Here is a 21,269-nt window from a genome sequence, read left to right on the forward strand (position 1 = left end):
GCCAGCATCAATAGACACTCCAGCAGCCAGCATCAATAGACTCTCCAGCAGCCAGCATCAATAGACTCTCCAGCAGCCAGCATCAATAGACTCTCCAGCAGCCAGCATCAATAGACTCTCCAGCAGCCAGCATCAATAGACACTCCAGCAGCCAGCATCAATAGACTCTCCAGCAGCCAGCATCAATAGACTCTCCAGCAGCCAGCATCAATAGACACTCCAGCAGCCAGCAACAATAGACTCTCCAGCAGCCAGCATCAATAGACTCTCCAGCAGCCAGCATCAATAGACACTCCAGCAGCCAGCATCAATAGACTCTCCAGCAGCCAGCATCAATAGACTCTCCAGCAGCCAGCATCAATAGACTCTCCAGCAGCCAGCATCAATAGACTCTCCAGCAGCCAGCATCAATAGACTCTCCAGCAGCCAGCAACAATAGACTCTCCAGCAGCCAGCATCAATAGACTCTCCAGCAGCCAGCATCAATAGACTCTCCAGCAGCCAGCAACAATAGACTCTCCAGCAGCCAGCATCAATAGACTCTCCAGCAGCCAGCATCAATAGACACTCCAGCAGCCAGCATCAATAGACTCTCCAGAAGTCAGCATCAATAAACTCTCCAGTACCAGCATCAATAGACACTCCAGCAGCCAGCATCAATAGAGTCTCCAGAAGTCAGCATCAAAAGACTCTCCAGCAGCCAGCATCAATAGACTCTCCAGCAGCCAGCATCAATAGTGTCTCCAGCAGGCAGCATCAATAGACTCACCAGCAGCCAGCATCAATAGACTCTCCAGCAGCCAGCATCAATAGACTCTCCAGCAGGCAGCATCAATAGACTCACCAGCAGCCAGCATCAATAGACTCTCCAGCAGCCAGCATCAATAGACTCTCCAGCAGGCAGCATCAATAGACTCACCAGCAGCCAGCAACAATAGACTCTCCAGCAGCCAGCATCAATAGACTCTCCAGCAGCCAGCATCAATAGACACTCCAGCAGCCAGCATCAATAGACTCTCCAGAAGTCAGCATCAATAAACTCTCCAGTACCAGCATCAATAGAATCTCCAGCAGCCAGCATTAATAGAGTCTCCAGCAGCCAGCATCAATAGATTCTCCAGCAGCCAGCATCAATAGACTCTCCAGCAGCCAGCATCAATAGACTTTCCAGCAGCCAGCATCAATAGAGTCTCCAGCAGCCAGCATCAATAGACTCTCCAGCAGCCAGCATCAAAAGACTCTCCAGCAGCCAGCATCAATAGACTCTCCAGCAGCCAGCATCAATAGACACTCCAGCAGCCAGCATCAATAGACTCTCCAGAAGCCAGCATCAATAAACTCTCCAGTACCAGCATCAATAGAATCTCCAGCAGCCAGCATTAATAGAGTCTCCAGCAGCCAGCATCAATAGAGTCTCCAGCAGCCAGCATCAATAGACTCTCCAGCAGCCAGCATCAATAGACTCTCCAGCAGCCAGCATCAATAGACACTCCAGCAGCCAGCATCAATAGACTCTCCAGCAGCCAGCATCAATAGACTCTCCAGCAGCCAGCATCAATAGACTCTCCAGCAGCCAGCATCAATAGACTCTCCAGCAGCCAGCATCAATAGACACTCCAGCAGCCAGCATCAATAGACTCTCCAGCAGCCAGCATCAATAGACACTCCAGCAGCCAGCAACAATAGACTCTCCAGCAGCCAGCATCAATAGACTCTCCAGCAGCCAGCATCAATAGACACTCCAGCAGCCAGCATCAATAGACTCTCCAGCAGCCAGCATCAATAGACTCTCCAGCAGCCAGCATCAATAGACTCTCCAGCAGCCAGCATCAATAGACTCTCCAGCAGCCAGCAACAATAGACTCTCCAGCAGCCAGCATCAATAGACTCTCCAGCAGCCAGCATCAATAGACACTCCAGCAGCCAGCATCAATAGACTCTCCAGAAGTCAGCATCAATAAACTCTCCAGTACCAGCATCAATAGACACTCCAGCAGCCAGCATCAATAGAGTCTCCAGAAGTCAGCATCAAAAGACTCTCCAGCAGCCAGCATCAATAGACTCTCCAGCAGCCAGCATCAATAGAGTCTCCAGCAGGCAGCATCAATAGACTCACCAGCAGCCAGCATCAATAGACTCTCCAGCAGCCAGCATCAATAGACTCTCCAGCAGGCAGCATCAATAGACTCTCCAGCAGGCAGCATCAATAGACTCACCAGCAGCCAGCAACAATAGACTCTCCAGCAGCCAGCATCAATAGACTCTCCAGCAGCCAGCATCAATAGACACTCCAGCAGCCAGCATCAATAGACTCTCCAGAAGTCAGCATCAATAAACTCTCCAGTACCAGCATCAATAGAATCTCCAGCAGCCAGCATTAATAGAGTCTCCAGCAGCCAGCATCAATAGATTCTCCAGCAGCCAGCATCAATAGACTCTCCAGCAGCCAGCATCAATAGACTTTCCAGCAGCCAGCATCAATAGAGTCTCCAGCAGCCAGCATCAATAGACTCTCCAGCAGCCAGCATCAAAAGACTCTCCAGCAGCCAGCATCAATAGACTCTCCAGCAGCCAGCATCAATAGACACTCCAGCAGCCAGCATCAATAGACTCTCCAGAAGCCAGCATCAATAAACTCTCCAGTACCAGCATCAATAGAATCTCCAGCAGCCAGCATTAATAGAGTCTCCAGCAGCCAGCATCAATAGAGTCTCCAGCAGCCAGCATCAATAGACTCTCCAGCAGCCAGCATCAATAGACTCTCCAGCAGCCAGCATCAATAGACTCTCCAGCAGCCAGCATCAATAGACTCTCCAGCAGCCAGCATCAATAGACTCTCCAGCAGCCAGCATCAATAGACTCTCCAGCAGCCAGCATCAATAGACTCTCCAGCAGCCAGCATCAATAGACACTCCAGCAGCCAGCATCAATAGACTCTCCAGCAGCCAGCATCAATAGACTCTCCAGCAGCCAGCATCAATAGACTCTCCAGCAGCCAGCATCAATAGACTCTCCAGCAGCCAGCATCAATAGACTCTCCAGCAGCCAGCATCAATAGACTCTCCAGCAGCCAGCATCAATAAACTCTCCAGTAGCCAGCATCAATAGACTCTCCAGCAGCCAGCATCAGTAGACTCTCCAGCAGCCAGCATCAGTAGACACTCCAGCAGCCAGCATCAATAGACTCTCCAGCAGCCAGCATCAATAAACTTTCCAGTAGCCAGCAACAATAGACACCTCCTTCAACAGTAGATCCCTTCCAGCAACAATAGATTAAAAAGATCACAAGGCCAAATACCTAAGCCATTGGCCACTGGGGGAGCCTAGATTTTTCTGGCTTGATCATATGTGGTGCACAGGGAATGTCAGGGAGTGTCCTTCTGCCCTATTCAACCTCTCCTTATGCACCAAACAGAGTAGTGACTAACTGCTTGGAGCTAGGTTCTGGGTTTGATTCCTACTAAAGTACAGGCTTTTGTTTCTCATTTTTACCAAACCCCACCTCTCTAGCAATACACACCAAACTGAGCATGTGCATGCCTACGGTTCAGTCTGGAGATAAGAGGTGGTCACTTGGCCCTGTGCTAATCACATGCACCTTCCCAAATAAAAAAAAACCTAGCCATACACACTAAACTGAGCATGTGCAGGGTGCCTCCAAGAGCTCTGCATTATCAGCAGATGGATTGAGGACAGTAGAAGAAGGGGAGGAACAGAGAAGACAGGATCAAAAAGCCTTTTTACACAATGCAGAGGATTAACCCCTTAGGTTCCACAGTGAGTATAACAAGCATGCTTTACTACATATACAGACTGATTGTACTGTTGTGGGTTCAATAAAAATTTAATGAATTAAATAGTAAAACTTAGTTACTATGGCCTTTTTACACATTGCTCTCCGCCTTTACAAAACTGCTCTATTTTCCAGCAACAGCTTGTATGATTCCTGAAAAACTGGGTTACTTCCCTGACTGAACATAATCCATGGCTAAGAGCCCAGGTCCCAACAGGAGTTGGCTTGCCCTCAGAAATGACAAGCCAGCCATTGTGCTCTCTCCATATTAAAAGCATTGGTTTCTCTATATTCCAAATGACTTCCTTAAAGGCCTTTTATTGCATGAACTGCAACCTTTAATTCCACCTGTTATGAAAGCGTGTAAAGTGAACGTATCACCCTATACTCATCAAAGGACTCCCTCTTTTCTCTCCTGAAGAACCTTCCAAGACTTCTCTACCCTGGAGGAATGCTTGAAACAATTGTTGGGTCTCAAGGGAACCCATGCTAAAAATGGTGGTATATAGACTGTAGATTTCACAGTAAAATAGCGTGGTCAGTAAGATGTTCAAGGTTTTAAATAAAAGAATAAAGAACGTGGCATACCTAGAATATCTGACATCCAGGGACAATTATTTTACAACAATCACTTGCTCTATACACCAAAGATAATCATGAAAACCAGGAAAGAAACACAGACTGTGAAACTTATAGTGTTCCCTTACATTAGTTACCAGAGGAAAGGTGTCCATTGGTGGTCAGTGGAGAATTGTTTCACTTTATTGGTGGTCAGTGGAGAAATTTTCTTTACACTGGTGGTCAGTGGAGAAATTCTCCTTACACTGGTGGTCAGTGGAGAAATTCTCCTTACACTGGTGGTCAGTGGAGAAATTCTCCTTACATTAGTGGTCAGTGGAGAAATGCCCCTTACATTGGTGGTCAGTGGAGAAATACTTCCTTACATTGGTGGTCAGTGGAGAAATGCCCCTTACATTGGTGGTCAGTGGACAAATTCTCCTTACATTAGTGGTCAGTGGAGAAATGTTCCTTACATTGGTGGTCAGTGGAGAAATGCCCCTTACATTGGTGGTCAGTGGAGAAATTCTCCTTACATTAGTGGTCAGTGGAGAAATACTCCCTTACATTGGCGGTCAGTGGAGAAATGCCCCTTACATTGGTGGTCAGTGGAGTAATGCCCCTTACATTGGTGGTCAGTGGAGAAATGCCTCTTACATTGGTGGTCAGTGGAGAAATACCCCTAAATTGGTGGTCAGTGAAGAAATACTCCCTTACATTGGCGGTCAGTGGAGAAATGCCCCTTACATTGGTGGTCAGTGGAGAAATGCCCCTTACATTGGTGGTCAGTGGAGAAATGCCCCTTACATTGGTGGTCAGTGGAGAAATGCTCCTTACTTTTGTGGTCAGTTGGAAGAATGCTCCTTACATTGGTGATCAGTGGAGAAATACTCCCTACATTGGTGGACATTGGGAAGAATGCTCCTTACATTGGTAGTAAGTGGAGAAATACTCCCTTATGTTGGTGATCTCCAATGTAAGGAGCATTCCTCCCAATGTCCACCAATGTAAGGGAGTATTTCTCCACTGATCACCAATGTAAGGAGCATTCTTTCCAAGGATCAGTGGAGAAATACTCCCTTACATTGGTGGACATTGTGAAGAATGCTCCTTACATTGGTGGTAAGTGGAGAAATTTTTCCTTACCTTGGTAATCATTGGAAAGAATGCCCCTTACTTTGGTGATCAGTGGGAAGAATGGTCCTTACAATGGTAGTCAGTGGAAAAATGCACCTTGCATTGGTGGTCAGTGGGAAGAATCCCCCTGACATGGGCGATCAGTGGGAAGAATGCTCCTTATGTAGCACCCTCCTAGTTATCTAGGGGGAGCTAGCTGATTCTTTTTTTCAGATAGAGAGGCTGAGCAGCAGGCTGGGGAATAGTCAGCAGGGTCAAATTTGGGTCACGGCTGAGAGGCTCTGCAGATCAGTTCCTTGATACCTCCCCCTGCTCTAGAATTTTCGAGAAGATTCTAGAAGCAGTGGGTGGGGGTGAGGAGGGGCTGGTCTACACACTCAAGGGACTCTGGCCAATCCCCAAGCAGGAGACTTGGCATGGGATCAGAGCAGCCCTTAAATATGACTGATCCTGGTCATCAGGAGAGTTTTGGTGGAAGATATCAGGAAGGCTGAAATGCAAGAGCCTGGGAGGGGGACCAGTGGTAAGGGGGCCTACCTACAGGCTTGGACTTGAACAGGAGGATCGCTCAGCCTCACTGACCCCCAGAGTGAGGACCACCTCCGGAGCCAGGAAAGGAGCCAGCCCAGCAGAAGGCATGAGGGCAGCCGCCTACCTACGCCAACTAACAGGAAAGAGACTAGGTGAGTAATCCTACACCCCATGGGTCCATTAATGGGTTAAAGGAAAATGGTGGGAAACCTGATTAGCTCCTTACCCAGGACTGTTTCAAGTGGAAGACACTGGATCCCCTTGTCCAGGGATTCCTCCAGACGGCTGGATAGAAAGAACTATCTGGGGTTTGGGGTGGTACACCATGTGAAGCTGGAGTGCTCTCCAAAAAAAGAAACCCTTCTATGGACTTGTACATAGTACCTAAGGGGTTTGTCCTCAGTTTACATTTCCCTTGGGCATCCCATACACCCCTTACCCCATCCAAGTTCAATTTCCCTAATAAAACACAAAAAAAAAAAAACAAGCTCAAGGACTGTTTTACTGTCTCGTAGTGTTTACAACGATTTTTTTTTATTGTCAACTTAATTCATTACAATTAATTAAATATTTCCCAGTAAACTATTTGTTAAAATTCAAATCCAAGTACTCTCAGTTTAAAATGTTCAATGCTCCTGCTCTCTCAGTGTCACTTTCCTGAACTTCCAGTGTTCACAGGAAAGAGATAACAGTGAATAACACAGTTAGAAGTCAGTTTGGAGAAGGGAGGGGGAGGAGGAAGAGGAGGGAGCAGGGGAGTGCCTTTCCATCCTAGGCTAGGGGCTATGTGTTTCTACTGATGCACACAGTCCCTGCATGCAAGGCTGGCTCCATAGGATGCTGCAAGAGAACGGAACCACACTGAAACAGGAACCCTGGGGAACTGATCATGGCACCAGCTTAAAATGGAATATAAAAGGGATTAAATCAGCTGCTGAAAGTGCTTAAAAGGGAGAGTTTAATATCACTTTAGGTTTCAAAGACTGACCAATATCATGATTAATGAAAAGCTGAAAGCTATATCGGGCAATGCTCATGCGAAGTTCCTCCTCGTATGACAACCGTTCGTAACTTAGTCCCAACCTAATACGGATTTACAGGTCATGGCTGCTCCCCACTTCATAGGAGTGACTCTGTTGTAATGAGGGGTTCTCAGGTCATAGCTGCTCCCCACTCCATAGGAGTGACTCTGTTGTAATGAGGGGTTCTCAGGTCATAGCTGCTCCCCACCCCATAGGAGTGACTCTGTTGTAATGAGGGGTTCTCAGGTCATGGCTGCTCCCCACTCCATAAGAGTGACTCTGTTGTAATGAGGGGTTCTCAGGTCATGGCTGCTCCCCACTTCATAGGAGTGACTCTGTTGTAATGAGGGGTTCTCAGGTTATAGCTGCTCCCCATACCATAGGAGTGACTCTGTTGTAATGAGGGGTTCTCAAGTCATGGCTGCTCCCCACTTCATAGGAGTGACTCTGTTGTAATGAGGGGTTCTCAGGTTATAGCTGCTCCCCATACCATAGGAGTGACTCTGTTGTAATGAGGGGTTCTCAGGTCATGGCTGCTCCCCACTCCATAAGAGTGACTCTGTTGTAATGAGGGGTTCTCAGGTCATGGCTGCTCCCCACTCCATAGGAGTGACTCTGTTGTAATGAGGGGTTCTCAGGTCATGGCTGCTCCCCACTTCATAGGAGTGACTCTGTTGTGATGAGGGGTTCTCAGGTCATGGCTGCTCCCCACTCCATAGGAGTGACTCTGTTGTAATGAGGGGTTCTCAGGTCATGGCTGCTCCCCACTCCATAAGAGTGACTCTGTTGTAATGAGGGGTTCTCAGGTCATGGCTGCTCCCCACTTCATAGGAGTGACTCTGTTGTAATGAGGGGTTCTCAGGTTATAGCTGCTCCCCATACCATAGGAGTGACTCTGTTGTAATGAGAGGTTCTCAGGTCATGGCTGCTCCCCACTTCATAGGAGTGACTCTGTTGTAATGAGGGGTTCTCAGGTTATAGCTGCTCCCCACTCCATAAGAGTGACTCTGTTGTAATGAGGGGTTCTCAGGTCATGGCTGCTCCCCACTTCATAGGAGTGACTCTGTTGTAATGAGGGGTTCTCAGGTTATAGCTGCTCCCCATACCATAGGAGTGACTCTGTTGTAATGAGGGGTTCTCAGGTCATGGCTGCTCCCCACTCCATAAGAGTGACTCTGTTGTAATGAGGGGTTCTCAGGTCATGGCTGCTCCCCACTCCATAGGAGTGACTCTGTTGTAATGAGGGGTTCTCAGGTCATGGCTGCTCCCCACTTCATAGGAGTGACTCTGTTGTGATGAGGGGTTCTCAGGTCATGGCTGCTCCCCACTCCATAGGAGTGACTCTGTTGTGATGAGGGGTTCTCAGGTCATGGCTGCTCCCCACTCCATAGGAGTGACTCTGTTGTGATGAGGGGTTCTCAGGTCATGGCTGCTCCCCACTCCATAGGAGTGAGTCTGTTGTAATGAGGGGTTCTCAGGTCATAGCTGCTCCCCACTCCATAAGAGTGACTCTGTTGTAATGAGGGGTTCTCAGGTCATGGCTGCTCCCCACTCCATAAGAGTGACTCTGTTGTAATGAGGGGTTCTCAGGTCATGGCTGCTCCCCACGTCATAGGAGTGACTCTGTTGTAATGAGGGGTTCTCAGGTTATAGCTGCTTCCCATACCATAGGAGTGACTCTGTTGTAATGAGAGGTTCTCAGGTCATGGCTGCTCCCCACTCCATAGGAGTGACTCTGTTGTAATGAGGGGTTCTCAGGTCATGGCTGCTCCCCACTCCATAAGAGTGACTCTGTTGTAATGAGGGGTTCTCAGGTCATGGCTGCTCCCCACGTCATAGGAGTGACTCTGTTGTAATGAGGGGTTCTCAGGTTATAGCTGCTCCCCATACCATAGGAGTGACTCTGTTGTAATGAGAGGTTCTCAGGTCATGGCTGCTCCCCACTCCATAGGAGTGACTCTGTTGTAATGAGGGGTTCTCAGGTCATGGCTGCTCCCCACTCCATAGTAGTGACTCCGTTGTAATGAGGGGTTCTCAGGTCATGGCTGCTCCCCATACCATAGGAGTGACTCTGTTGTAATGAGGGGTTCTCAGGTCATAGCTGCTCCCCATACCATAGGAGTGACTCTGTTGTAATGAGGGGTTCTCAGGTCATGGCTGCTCCCCACTTCATAGGAGTGACTCTGTTGTGATGAGGGGTTCTCAGGTCATGGCTGCTCCCCATACCATAGGAGTGACTCTGTTGTAATGAGGGGTTCTCAGGTCATAGCTGCTCCCCATACCATAGGAGTGACTCTGTTGTAATGAGGGGTTCTCAGGTCATGGCTGCTCCCCACTTCATAGGAGTGACTCTATTGTAATGAGGGGTTCTCAGGTCATGGCTGCTCCCCACTCCATAGGAGTGACTCTGTTGTAATGAGGGGTTCTCAGGTCATAGCTGCTCCCAACTCCATAAGAGTGACTCTGTTGTAATGAGGGGTTCTCAGGTCATGGCTGCTCCCCACTCCATAGGAGTGACTCTGTTGTAATGAGGGGTTCTCAGGTCATGGCTGCTCCCCACTTCATAGGAGTAACTCTGTTGTAATGAGGGGCTCTGATGTGATAGATATGAAGTTAATTTTATCTTTTCATAATTGTCCCAGGCTCAGGTTTCCCATTAATAAGTAACATCTACATTTTAGACTGAGGTGCCCACATACTTATAAAGGGTGTAAAAAAGTTTAGAAACGCTGTGTAACCTGACCAACCAGAGAGACATCCCATATGGAAGAAAAATATATTTGAAATATATTTGAAAAATATTCTTCCCAAATATATTGACACAATTTTGGCCATATTCAATATATTTCAAAATATATTTCAGTAAATATATATATATATGCTGTATGTTGAAATGCGTTTTTATTACAAAATATATGAAAAATATTTTCACAAATACATTTCAAATATACCGTATGCCTTTAAAAATACAAATCTACATTTTTGGAATGCATTTACAAATATATGTTAAAACGACTTTTTTGTTAAAAAAAATCTGAAAAATATATTTAAAATATATATATTTTTAAAAAGATACATTTTTTAAATATATTCTTCAGATTTTTTTTAACATATAAAAAAGTCATTTTAACATATATTTTTTACATATATTTGTAAATGCATTCCAAAAATGTAGATTTGTATTTTTAAAGACATACAGTATATCTGAAATGTATTTGTGAAAATATTTTTCATATATTTTGTAATAAAAATGCATTTCAACAAGAGGGTTAGTAGGGCCCTGCTCCTTGGAGCTTACAATCTAATATATATATATATATATATATATATATATATATATATATATGTGTGTATATATATATATATATATATATATATATAATATGTATATATTTCATATATATATATCTATCTTAGATTGTAAGCTCCAAGGATCAGGCCCTACTAACCCTCTTGTGTTGAACTGTATTGTTGCTTTAGTGTCTCCCGTTATATTGTAAAGCGCTAAGCCAACTGTTGGCGCCATATAAATCCTGTATAATAATAATAATAATTATATATATATATATATTTAAATATATTTAGAAATATATTGAATATGGCCAAAATTGTAGCATTTCAAATATATGTCAATATATTTGGGAAGAATATTTTTCAAATATATTTCAAATATATTTTTCTTCCATGTGGGATTATTCAGATACTTTAGCTATAGTTCTGAAAGAGAAAGCCAAGCACTACAGAAGGATTGGCAAGAGGCTGCAGTCCCTCTCAATAGCACATATGCTGTATGTTGAAATGCTTTTTTATTACAAAATATATGAAAAATATTTTTACAAATACATTTCAAATATACCGTATGTCTTTAAAAATACAAATCTACATTTTTGGAATGCATTTACAAATATATGTTAAAACGACTTTTTTATATGTTAAAAAAAATCTGAAGAATATATTTAAAAAATATTTATTTTTAAAAATATATATTTTTTAAATATATTCTTCAGATTTTTTTTAACATATAAAAACGTCATTTTAACATATATTTTTTACATATATTTGTAAATGCATTCCAAAAATGTAGATTTGTATTTTTAAAGACATACAGTATATTTGAAATGTATTTGTGAAAATATTTTTCATATATTTTGTAATAAAAATGCATTTCAACTAGAGGGTTAGTAGGGCCTGCTCCTTGGAGCTTACAATCTAAGATATATATATATATATATATATATATGTGTATATATATATATATATATATGTATATATTTCATATATATATATCTATCTTAGATTGTAAGCTCCAAGGATCAGGCCCTACTAACCCTCTTGTATTGAACTGTATTGTTGCTTTAGTGTCTCCCGTTATATTGTAAAGCGCTGAGCAAACTGTTGGCGCCATATAAATCCTGTATAATAATAATAATAATAATTTTATATATATATGTATATATATATATATATTGAAATATATTGAATACGACCAAAATTGTAGCATTTCAAATATATGTCAATATATTTGGGAAGAATATTTTTCAAATATATTTCAAATATATTTTTCTTCCATGTGGGATTATTCAGATACTTTAGCTATAGTTCTGAAGGAGAAAGCCAAGCACTACAGAAGGATTGGCAAGAGGCTGCAGTCCCTCTCCATAGCACTCTGAAAGCCCTGCTGTGTATTAAATGGCATCTGATTGAACCTTTTTTTTTTACTTTTTTTGTAAATCAATCAGTGCACACTGATTTCTGCATAAATAAGCAGCCCATTGGAATTTTGGATGCAGGAATGCTCTCTATTTTCATAAGACGTACGTTTGTGTTGTACATGATCATGCAGCAAAACACGGTAATTTCAGCTCTGCGGTACGCGGCGATAATGATAATGGACACCTGACAGAAATGTAATTCTGACAGCTGAGGCAGTGCAAGGGGAACAGGCTGGAGCCCGGTAGCTATGGGGATGTTGTGCCTAACTCTGTCAGTCCTGCTTAATTAAAGATGAAATGTGCGTTCGCTCCAGCAAAGAATGAAGGGCCCCCTCGCTGCCCTAACAAAAACAGCGACAAACTGAAACGACAGCAGGGTCCAGAGAGAAGGAAAACAGAAGGGCCCGCAGTGGTCGCCATGGTGACGGTAATTTCACCGTGATGCTCGCAACTTGATGAAGCGAGCGTGTGAAAATGAGCACCATTAAACTGTCGTTGGCAAAGCTGAACCTTCTTAGTGTCAGTTATCTGGAGGCAACCATCAAACAAAAGTGCAATGTGAACACTAGGCATGAAGCACGCCAGAGGAGTCAAGTGGCAGCCATTTTGGACTTTCTGTATGAAAGGGTCTGAACTTAAGACCAGACTAGTGATCCAGACACAAGAGAAAACTCGCCAATGGTAGGATCATCATAAAGAATACAGAGAGTGCTAGGCATCGCTCTCCTGCTATAGACTAGGGATGAGCTCAGGTTTGGTCCAAACTTGAGAAGCTGTCACTCCTGTCTACAACCATGGCCAAGGAATTTCCCATCCTTCTTCAGGTCTTTCTCCTGTCCCCATCCTGGGTGAGGGGCCTCTTTTCAGGTACTTGGAGGACCGGCTTCGGCTGGTCCCTAAGAAGTGAGGTCCACCTGGCTGAACTTAAGACCAGTCTAGTGATCCGGTTGCAGGAGACAACTTGAAAATGGTTGGAGCATCATCAAGGATACAGAGAATGCCAGGTGTCACTATCCTGCTGGAGAATAGGGATGAGCTCAAGTTTTGTGCAAATTTGAGATGCTGTCACTCCCGCCTACAGACCCCCTAATCAACTATGGCCGTGGCATTTCCCATCCTTCTTCAGGTCTTTTTCCTGTCCCCATCCAGGGTGAGGGGCCTCTTTTCAGGTACTCAGAGACTGGCTTTGGCTGGTCCCTAAGAAATGAGGTCCACCTGGCTAAACTTAAGACCAGTCTAGTGATCCGGTTGCAGGAGACAACTTGCAAATGGTTGGAGCGTCATCAAGGATACAGAGAGCGCCAGGTGTCACTATCCTGCTGGAGAATAGGGATGAGCTCAAGTGTTGTGCAAACTTGAGAAGCTGTCATTCCTGCCTACAGCCCCCCTAATCAACTATGGCCAGGGCATTTCCCATCCTTCTTCAGGTCTTTTTCCTGTCCCCATCCGGGGTGAAGGGCCTCTTTTCAGGTACTTGAAGGACCGGCTTTGGCTGGTCCTTAAGAAGTGAGGTCCACCTGGCTGAACTTAAGACCAGAATAATGATCCAGTTGCAGGAGACAACTCGCAAATGGTTGGAGCATCATAAAGGATACAGAGAGCACCAGGTATCACTATTCTGCTGGAGAATAGGGATGACCTCAAATTCTGTCCAAACTTGAAAAGCTGTCACTCCTGTCCACTGCCCCCCCAATCAACTATGGCCAGGGCATTTCCCATCCACCTTCAGGCCTTTTTTCTCTCCCCAACTGGGACGGGTCTCTTTTTGGGTGAGCCCCCCTCCAAGTACTTGTAGAACTATCTTTGGCAGATACTTAAGAAGCAAGGTCCACCTGGCTCCGGCCTAGGTAGACCATAGTGTGCCTTGTCCCTGTGTGAAACCTTGCACACCAGGGGGTTCAGGGTTCGAGGCCCTTCCTCTTTGGAGGTGGGACCATTACAGTGCCCTTGTGCATAATTTTTTGTTTGCTGTGATTTCACTATTCATTTTTTTTTTGTTCACAGGGTTTCGACAAACACCTCAACCTGGAGCTAAAATTTTAAGAGAAAAAACATTCCCACCTGGCAACTGCATGTGCACAAAAGGAGGCTTGTGACATCACTGACCTAATATGGCCACATGGAAATATTATGATGATGACATTGATCTAATATGACCATGTGGTTATATTTGGTGTGCACGCAACTGCAGGGCGGGATGACAGTGACTGACTGGACAGCAGTGAGTGTTGGTAACAACTCCCTCCCGGGTTTGCTGCAAACCTAACTTTGGACCACAGCCAAGCTCATTCCTACTTGAGACTTACGTCTCAACATTGACCTAATATGGCCACATGGCAATATTAGGATGATGACATTGATCTAATATGACTATGTGGCCATATTAGGCTGGTTTTGTCATGAGGATCCCCACCCCTTTGTGTGCACGCAACTGCAGGATGGGATGACAGTGATTGATTGGGCAGCAGTGAGCGTTGGTAACAACTCCCTCCCGGGTTTGCTTCAAACCCAAATTTGGACCAAATTCAAGCTCATCCCTACTTGAGACTTACGTCTCAACAGTGACCTAACATGGCAATATTAGGATGGTGACATTGATCTGATATGACCATATGGCCATATTAGGTGTGCACGCAACTGCAGGGCGGGATGACCGCGATAGATTGGGCAGCAGTGAGCGTGGGAAACAACTCCCTCCCGGATTTGCTTCAAACCTAAAGTTAAACCAAATTCAAGCTCATCCCTACTTGAGACTTCCGTCTCAACATTGACCTAACATGGCCACATGTCAATATTAGGATGGTGATATTGATCTAATATGACCATGTGGCCATATTAGGTTGGTTTTGTCATGAGCACCCCCACCCCTTTGTGTGCACGCAACTGCAGGGCGGGGGTGACAGCAATTGATTGGGCAGCAGTGAGCATTGGTAACAACTCCCTCCCGGGTTTGCTTCAAACCTAAATTTGGACCACAGCCAAGCTCATCTCCACTTGAGACTTACGTCTCAACAGTGACCTAACATGACAATATTAGGATGGTGACATTGATCTGATATGACCATTTGGCCATATTAGGTGTGCACGCAACTGCAGGACGGGATGACAGCGATTGATTGGGCAGCAGTGAGCGTTGGTAACAACTCCCTCCCGGGTTTGCTTCAAACCCAAATTTGGACCAAAGCCAAGCTCATCCCTACTTGAGACTTACGTTGTGCGGGGTTTTCATCAGTGAAGAAGTCATACTTCACTTATCCAGCAGGCAAGGTAAAGACACATGCAAGAAAATGAGTACTTCTACAGCACATTTTAGTGATCCTATTGCTGGCGAATTCTCTGGAGCTGTGTAACTGAGCCCCCAAGGTTCAGCATCAAAAGAACTAAGATGGCAGCACTGGAAACAACTCATTTGTAGAAGTATGTAACAACAGTGACAGTATGACATATTTCAGGTTCTCAGGTTTCAGCTTCATCTTGAACTTTAGTAAGCACAAGGATGCTTTTGCATTGAAAAAGTTTTCATGATGTACATATCAGTAGTAGGGGCTTGTCATCGATCCATGCAGAAAGTTTGGAGTTTTAATTATAGAATTACGTGGGAAAGAGATTTGGGAATAGAGATAGATGAGGACAAACAGAGGAAAATATATAAACTAACACATGAGAATGTAAGCATGAGAGAGGTGGAGGTAAACTATAAGTGTTTAACAAGATGGCACATTGCACCGCATATTGAATTTAAGATGAGTGGGGAGAATAAACTGGAGTGTTGGCGGGGGTGTGGAAAGATAGGTACATTATATCACATATGGTGGGAGTTCCCAAAAGATTCAAGGTTTTTGAGAGACAATGGTTCATTTAATTGGGATAATCTCCGGAATAAAGATAGGATTGGATCCAGAGCTGTGTCTATTACATAGTACAGAGCTATCAGTGAACAAATACAAGGATTCGGGTATATGGTACTATCTGAATGCGGCAAAGGGTCTGATACCTAAGTTTTGGCATAGATCAGAAATGCCGAGAAAAGAGGACTGGGTAGAAAAAGTGAACCAGATATGTAAGATAGAGAAACTGTATTATATGCAAGAAGATAAGATGGGATTATATTACAGGAGGTGGGGAAAATGGGAAGATTTTGTGCCCAAGGTGAAATATATGAAGTTGTAGAGTGGGATATGTGAAAGTACCCTTACTTAGGAAAAGCTGTAATGGAGAAATGCAGAGTGGGTGGTTTTTATTGGTGGGGGGGGGGGGGTTGGTTTTTGGGATGGGTGGGGGTATTAGATAGGTGGGGGGGGGGTAATGGGAATAAAGATAGAAAGGGTAATAATTGATGGTTTTGTATGTTATATGAGAGTAATGATGGAACATGTATTTTATATGGAAAATGAATAAATATTTAAATAATTAAAAAAAAAAAAAATAACCATAGAATTACCAAAAGGAGCATCAGACCAAAACCAGATGAAAGAGTGCAAGATCATTTTATTTGTTGGCTAAAAAGTCATAAAAAGAACCAGCTAATGCATTTTGGTGGCAAAAACACTCCCCCGTCATCAGGACTCAACACACAATAAAACTTGGATGGAGAAAACAGTGGCTTCACAAATTTATGTTAGAAGCGGTACTGAACTCTCCTGTTGGAGTAACAGCTAGACAACAATTGCTGAGCAGAAACAACGTTTTTATATAATTTCTTTTACCAACAATTATAATTATTTTGGGTTTTTTTCATCTGGTTTTGGTCTGGAGCTCCTTTATGTATTTCTATGCTTTGAGCCACTGTTGGATGCCCATCGAGGGAAGCCTTGCTGTGTGGGAGCCGCCTTGCAAGAGCTATTGAGCTTGTTTGAAGTTTTCCTTCATCTCACTACACTTGCAAGTGTAAAAGTTCCCAGCGCCTCTTGGATATGTTGTTCTGGAGTTTGGAGTTTTAGGCGTACCCTTTAGTGGCTAACTTCATTTTTTAAAGATGTAAGCTTTCGGGATGTCTTCAAGCCTGGAGAAGACATCTAAGACATCTCGAAAGCTTGCATCTTTAATAAATTAAGTTAGCCAATAAAGAGAATGCCTAAAACCTAAAGAGGAACTTTCCTCCTATTTTTCCCCCTTTTCTCTAACATCTATGTCTGGGCTGTGGACAAAAATACTCACACACCTGGCAATCCAGCTGTATTTTCTAGGGCAGGGGTGTCAAATTAGAGGTCCTCCAGCTGTTGCCAAACTACAAGTCCCATCATGCCTCTACCTTTCGGAGTCATGCTTGTAACTGTCAGCCTTGCAATGCCTCATGGGACTTGTAGTTTGGCAACAGCTGGAGGGCCCACAATTTGGCACCCCTGTTCTAGGGATCCACTGCTCTGCCACAGCACACCACTTCCCGGGCCACTATGTTTCTCTGATGTCATCAGGGGGTTTCTTCTGGGTTGTTCGGCAGCCCCATGATTACGTGCATACATGCTACATCATCGGGGAGGTTGGGGTGGCTGTCTGTTCATGAGATAGCTGGCACCCCTAATGATGCATTGCAGCTCATGCACCATAGAGTACCCCGTGGCCTCCAGGGATTACTGATGTAGGTTGGCTGATGTAGGAGGCTACAGGCACTGTAAATGTACAAACCTGAAAGAAAAGGGACAGGTCCCTGAGAAAGATATTCCCTTGTCCTGCAAGCACACCCGTATAAATATATTGCGCCTAGGCTGCTAATTGGTTGTGCTCCTGTTTTTCTCCAATAAGCTAGTGAACGTGTAGGCAATGATAAGTGACACCATGCAAGTCATGGTGTCACTCAGCACCCCCTTTCAGAAATAAACATCTTGCAACTGACAGCGGTGTGTGTAGGAAGTGCAGGCGCGTAGGCTGCTGGCTGGTGGTGTGCGCACTCTGGAACTGTGCCGTTTGTAGTTGTAGGTGATCTTTACATGGAGAGCCTTTGATGTCAGGTCCCCGCCTACCGCCTGCTGAAAGCAAAGAAAAGCCGCTTGCGGATGGCAATTTGGAATAACGCCAAACCAAGATAAGTGAAAATATGTATGAAAGGATTTTGTAGGAAGTTAATTTCATCACTGTGAATAACTTGACGTTTTTCAGCCACTTTGTTGAATGAACTCATCATATCACGACTCGACTACTGCAACTCCCTCCTCACTGGCCTGCCTCGCCGCTGGCTATCCCCGCTTCAGTCCATCCTGAATACGGCTGCCAGACTCATTCACCTTTCCAACCGCTCCGTTTCCGCCACCCCCCTCTGCCAATCCCTCCACTGGCTTCCGATTGCGCAACGGATCAAATTCAAAATCCTAACACTGACCTACAAAGCTGTCCACCATACTGCCCCGAACTACATCACTGACCTAATATCCAAGTACCACCCAACACGCACACTCCGCTCCTCACAAGACCTCCTTCTCTCTAGTTCCCTGGTCTCCTCCTCCCATGCCCACCTCCAGGACTTCTCCAGGGTGTCACCCATCCTCTGGAACTCCCTGCCCCAACCCATCAGATTATCACCTACTCTCTCTCCTTTAGGCGCACCCTGAAAACCCATCTCTTCAGGGAAGCCTACCCCACCCCCTGCTAACCTGCCGACCTCCTCCACTCTTCCTACCACCCCATCCCCCACAGCTATCTCCTCCTGTGCCACCATCCCCTCCCTCCTAGATTGTAAGCTCCAAAGATCAGGGCCCTCAAACCCGTCATGTTTTGCATTGTATTGGTATTGTTCTGTCACATGTTCTGTCCCCCTTTGTAATGTACAGCACTGAGTGAACCATTGGCGCTTTATAAATACTGTATAATAATAATAATTTCCATTTTGAACTTCAAATGTCCTACATGATGTACAGTACATAATAAATTGGATGTAAATCCTGACAATAGACCATTCTTATTGCTCCCTTTTGGTCTGATATAGTACCATTAGAAGGGGTTTGTTACATCTGATCAATAAGTTGAATAAAATACTTATTGATTCTGCTAGGAATCCAGCAAGCTCCTACCTTCCTGTGCACTCTGCGGCTCCTTCATAGGTACAGTATAGTAAAGACCGCCATACACGGGTTGAATTCCGAAAGAATTTTCTTTCGAAAATCTTTTCTACGAATTTTCGTTGGAATTTCGCACCATTAGTGGGTCACTGAAACTGCCGATTTTCATGTGACCATTGAATCTGAGTGATCGGGAATGCTGGAAATGTTTTGAAAAATGAAGGAATTTCGAATCAATGATGGGAGAATCGTGCGAGAAATGTAATTGAAAAAGAAATGAGCGTGAGCTGTGACCTGGAAAGAAAAGAAAATTATTGGCCACGAAAATTCTTTTCTGTAGCCACTTGAGGTGAAATTGGAGGCTTGGTTGGTTGAATTTCGAAAACAATGGTGGCGCCAATGGGTTACAAAATGCACAAAATTTCCCATTTTCTAAAGAATATTCGTTCGGAATTCAACCCATGTATGGCCTGCATAAGTGAGCCTTGTCATGCAGGACAGGAAGTATGTTACTGGCAGGATCACCAGGTGAAAATAAAGGGAAAAAAGCCTAAGAAAAGAAAACTAATTGCACACATCTAAGAAATGGTAAGCTGCAATATACGTTGTATTATATTTTTGGGCCTGGGCTTACTGACACTTACAATACACAGTATGACATGGCGGATCCTACCTGAAGGACATGGTGAACCACACAGCCATCATCATAAGGGTGATTCGGCGATACTCTGGTGCAAAGCACAGGTGGAAATTAGCCCAGACCTATTGGTATGAAAATGGGAGAGCAGTTAGAAAATTGTATTTAGGCAATAATGTAAAAAACATGAGAAGGGCTGCTTTAAATATTAAATGGGCAACTTGAGTGAAAGTCATTAAAGTGATATTAAAGGTTCGATTTAAAAAAAACCCCCAGAAAACAAACATGTCATACTTACTTATTCTGTGCAATGGTTTTGCCCCAATTCTCTTCTTCTCGGTCCCCTGTCGACGCTCCTTGCCCCTACCCCCTTGACCATTGCCCCCAAAAGCTATAGGGCGCTGGTGCGTGCTTGCTCCTGAAGGGGGTGTGTTCCTGCCCTCCAATCAGCTCTCAGAGCTCTACTCACCGATGTAACTTCAGATCTCCTCCCCCTGCTTTTCAGACCTGAGACATCCTGTATAAATTCTGCACTTTGAATGGATGTAAGGGGAAGACGCTACAGGTAAACAATTACAACCTATGTAGGAGGATTTGCTTCATCTCTTTGTAACACCTGAGGACAGTCACTTCAATGGGTATATGTAAGGGTTTACTACCATTTTAAGCCACCTGGAGATGGTGGAACGAGAAGCCAGTGCAGACTTTCAGGGTCCATCCAGGGTGAAAAAAGGAAATCAGTCTTCCTGAAAGAACACAATTAATTAATTAATTACCAATTAATCCAGCATCAGTAGAGCCCATGGGTACCCAATCTGCAGTCACACAACCAGGGGCGGACTGACAACTCATGGGGCCCCCGGGCAATAGGGGATAATGGGGCCCCTGTGTCCTTGCCCAAACTCAAAAAAGCCTATGAAAAAGGTACCAGGGACATCTCATGGGGCCCCCTACTGACCCCGGGCCCTCGGGGAGTGCCCGAGTTTCCAAATGGTCAGTCCGCCCCTGCACACAACTGTAACATAAGTCCATAAAAAGAGATCCACACCACCGTCACTGCTCTTACAATCTTGTCTATTGTAGAAACCACAGTGTGCAAGTCACTAACAAGGTGAGTTGACGCGTTTCAGCCTACACGGCCTTTGTCAGTTATAACTTGTACACTGTGGTTTGTACAATAGAGAAAAGTTTAAGAGCAGCAACGGTGGTGCGGATCACGTTTTATGGACTTATTTTACAGTTGTGTGACTGCAGATTGGGCACCACACGCTCTACTGATGCCGGTTAATTTGGGTAGTAGAACTAAATATTTTTACTTTCATCCTGAAAGAAGTATTGGCTGAGAGGTAGACTTGCACAGTCCAAACCTCATGCAAACAATGGAGGGAAATTTCTTTTTGGTGAACTGGAGCTGGACAGAGGGATGGCAATGTCTTGGTTGAGTCGAAAGGCAGAAACTACCTTAGGCAAGAATAAAGCCCTGGACCTCAACACCATCTTGTCCCTATACAAAATCTGAAGGGATTACTTGCAGGGGAACTATCTCAAATGGGTTCTCAAGTGAACCCACCTTAGGCAAGAATAAAGTCCTGGACCTCAACACCATCTTGCCCCTATGCAAATTCTGAAGGGATTACTTGCAGGGGAACTATCTCAAATGGGTTCTCAAGTGAACCCACCTTAGGCAAGTATAAAGTCCTGGACCTCAACACCATCTTGTCCCTATACAAAATCTGAAGGGATTACTTGCAGGGGAACTATCTCAAATGGGTTCTCAAGTGAACCCACCTTAGGCAAGAATAAAGTCCTGGACCTCAACACCATCTTGCCCCTATGCAAAATCTGAAGGGATTTCTTGCAGGGGAACTATCTCAAATGGGTTCTCCA

The 21,269-nt window shown here is 44.6% G+C and overlaps 1 protein-coding gene across 1 annotated transcript in view; it reads right to left on the reverse strand.

Moving 5' to 3' along the window:
* Nucleotides 1-21,269, reverse strand: part of SV2A (synaptic vesicle glycoprotein 2A) — a 230,954-nt gene that overhangs the window by 44,482 nt on the left and 165,203 nt on the right. Inside the window, exon 8 of the mRNA XM_089655505.1 lies at nucleotides 19,419-19,507. Coding sequence (XP_089511631.1) covers nucleotides 19,419-19,507 — 89 coding nt within the window. The remainder of the gene's footprint in view (nucleotides 1-19,418; nucleotides 19,508-21,269) is intronic.

This window comes from Staurois parvus, unplaced genomic scaffold, assembly GCF_062004578.1.
Source record: "Staurois parvus isolate SC_StPar_1 unplaced genomic scaffold, SC_StPar_1.0 ptg000842l, whole genome shotgun sequence".
Classification (NCBI taxonomy): domain Eukaryota; kingdom Metazoa; phylum Chordata; class Amphibia; order Anura; family Ranidae; genus Staurois; species Staurois parvus.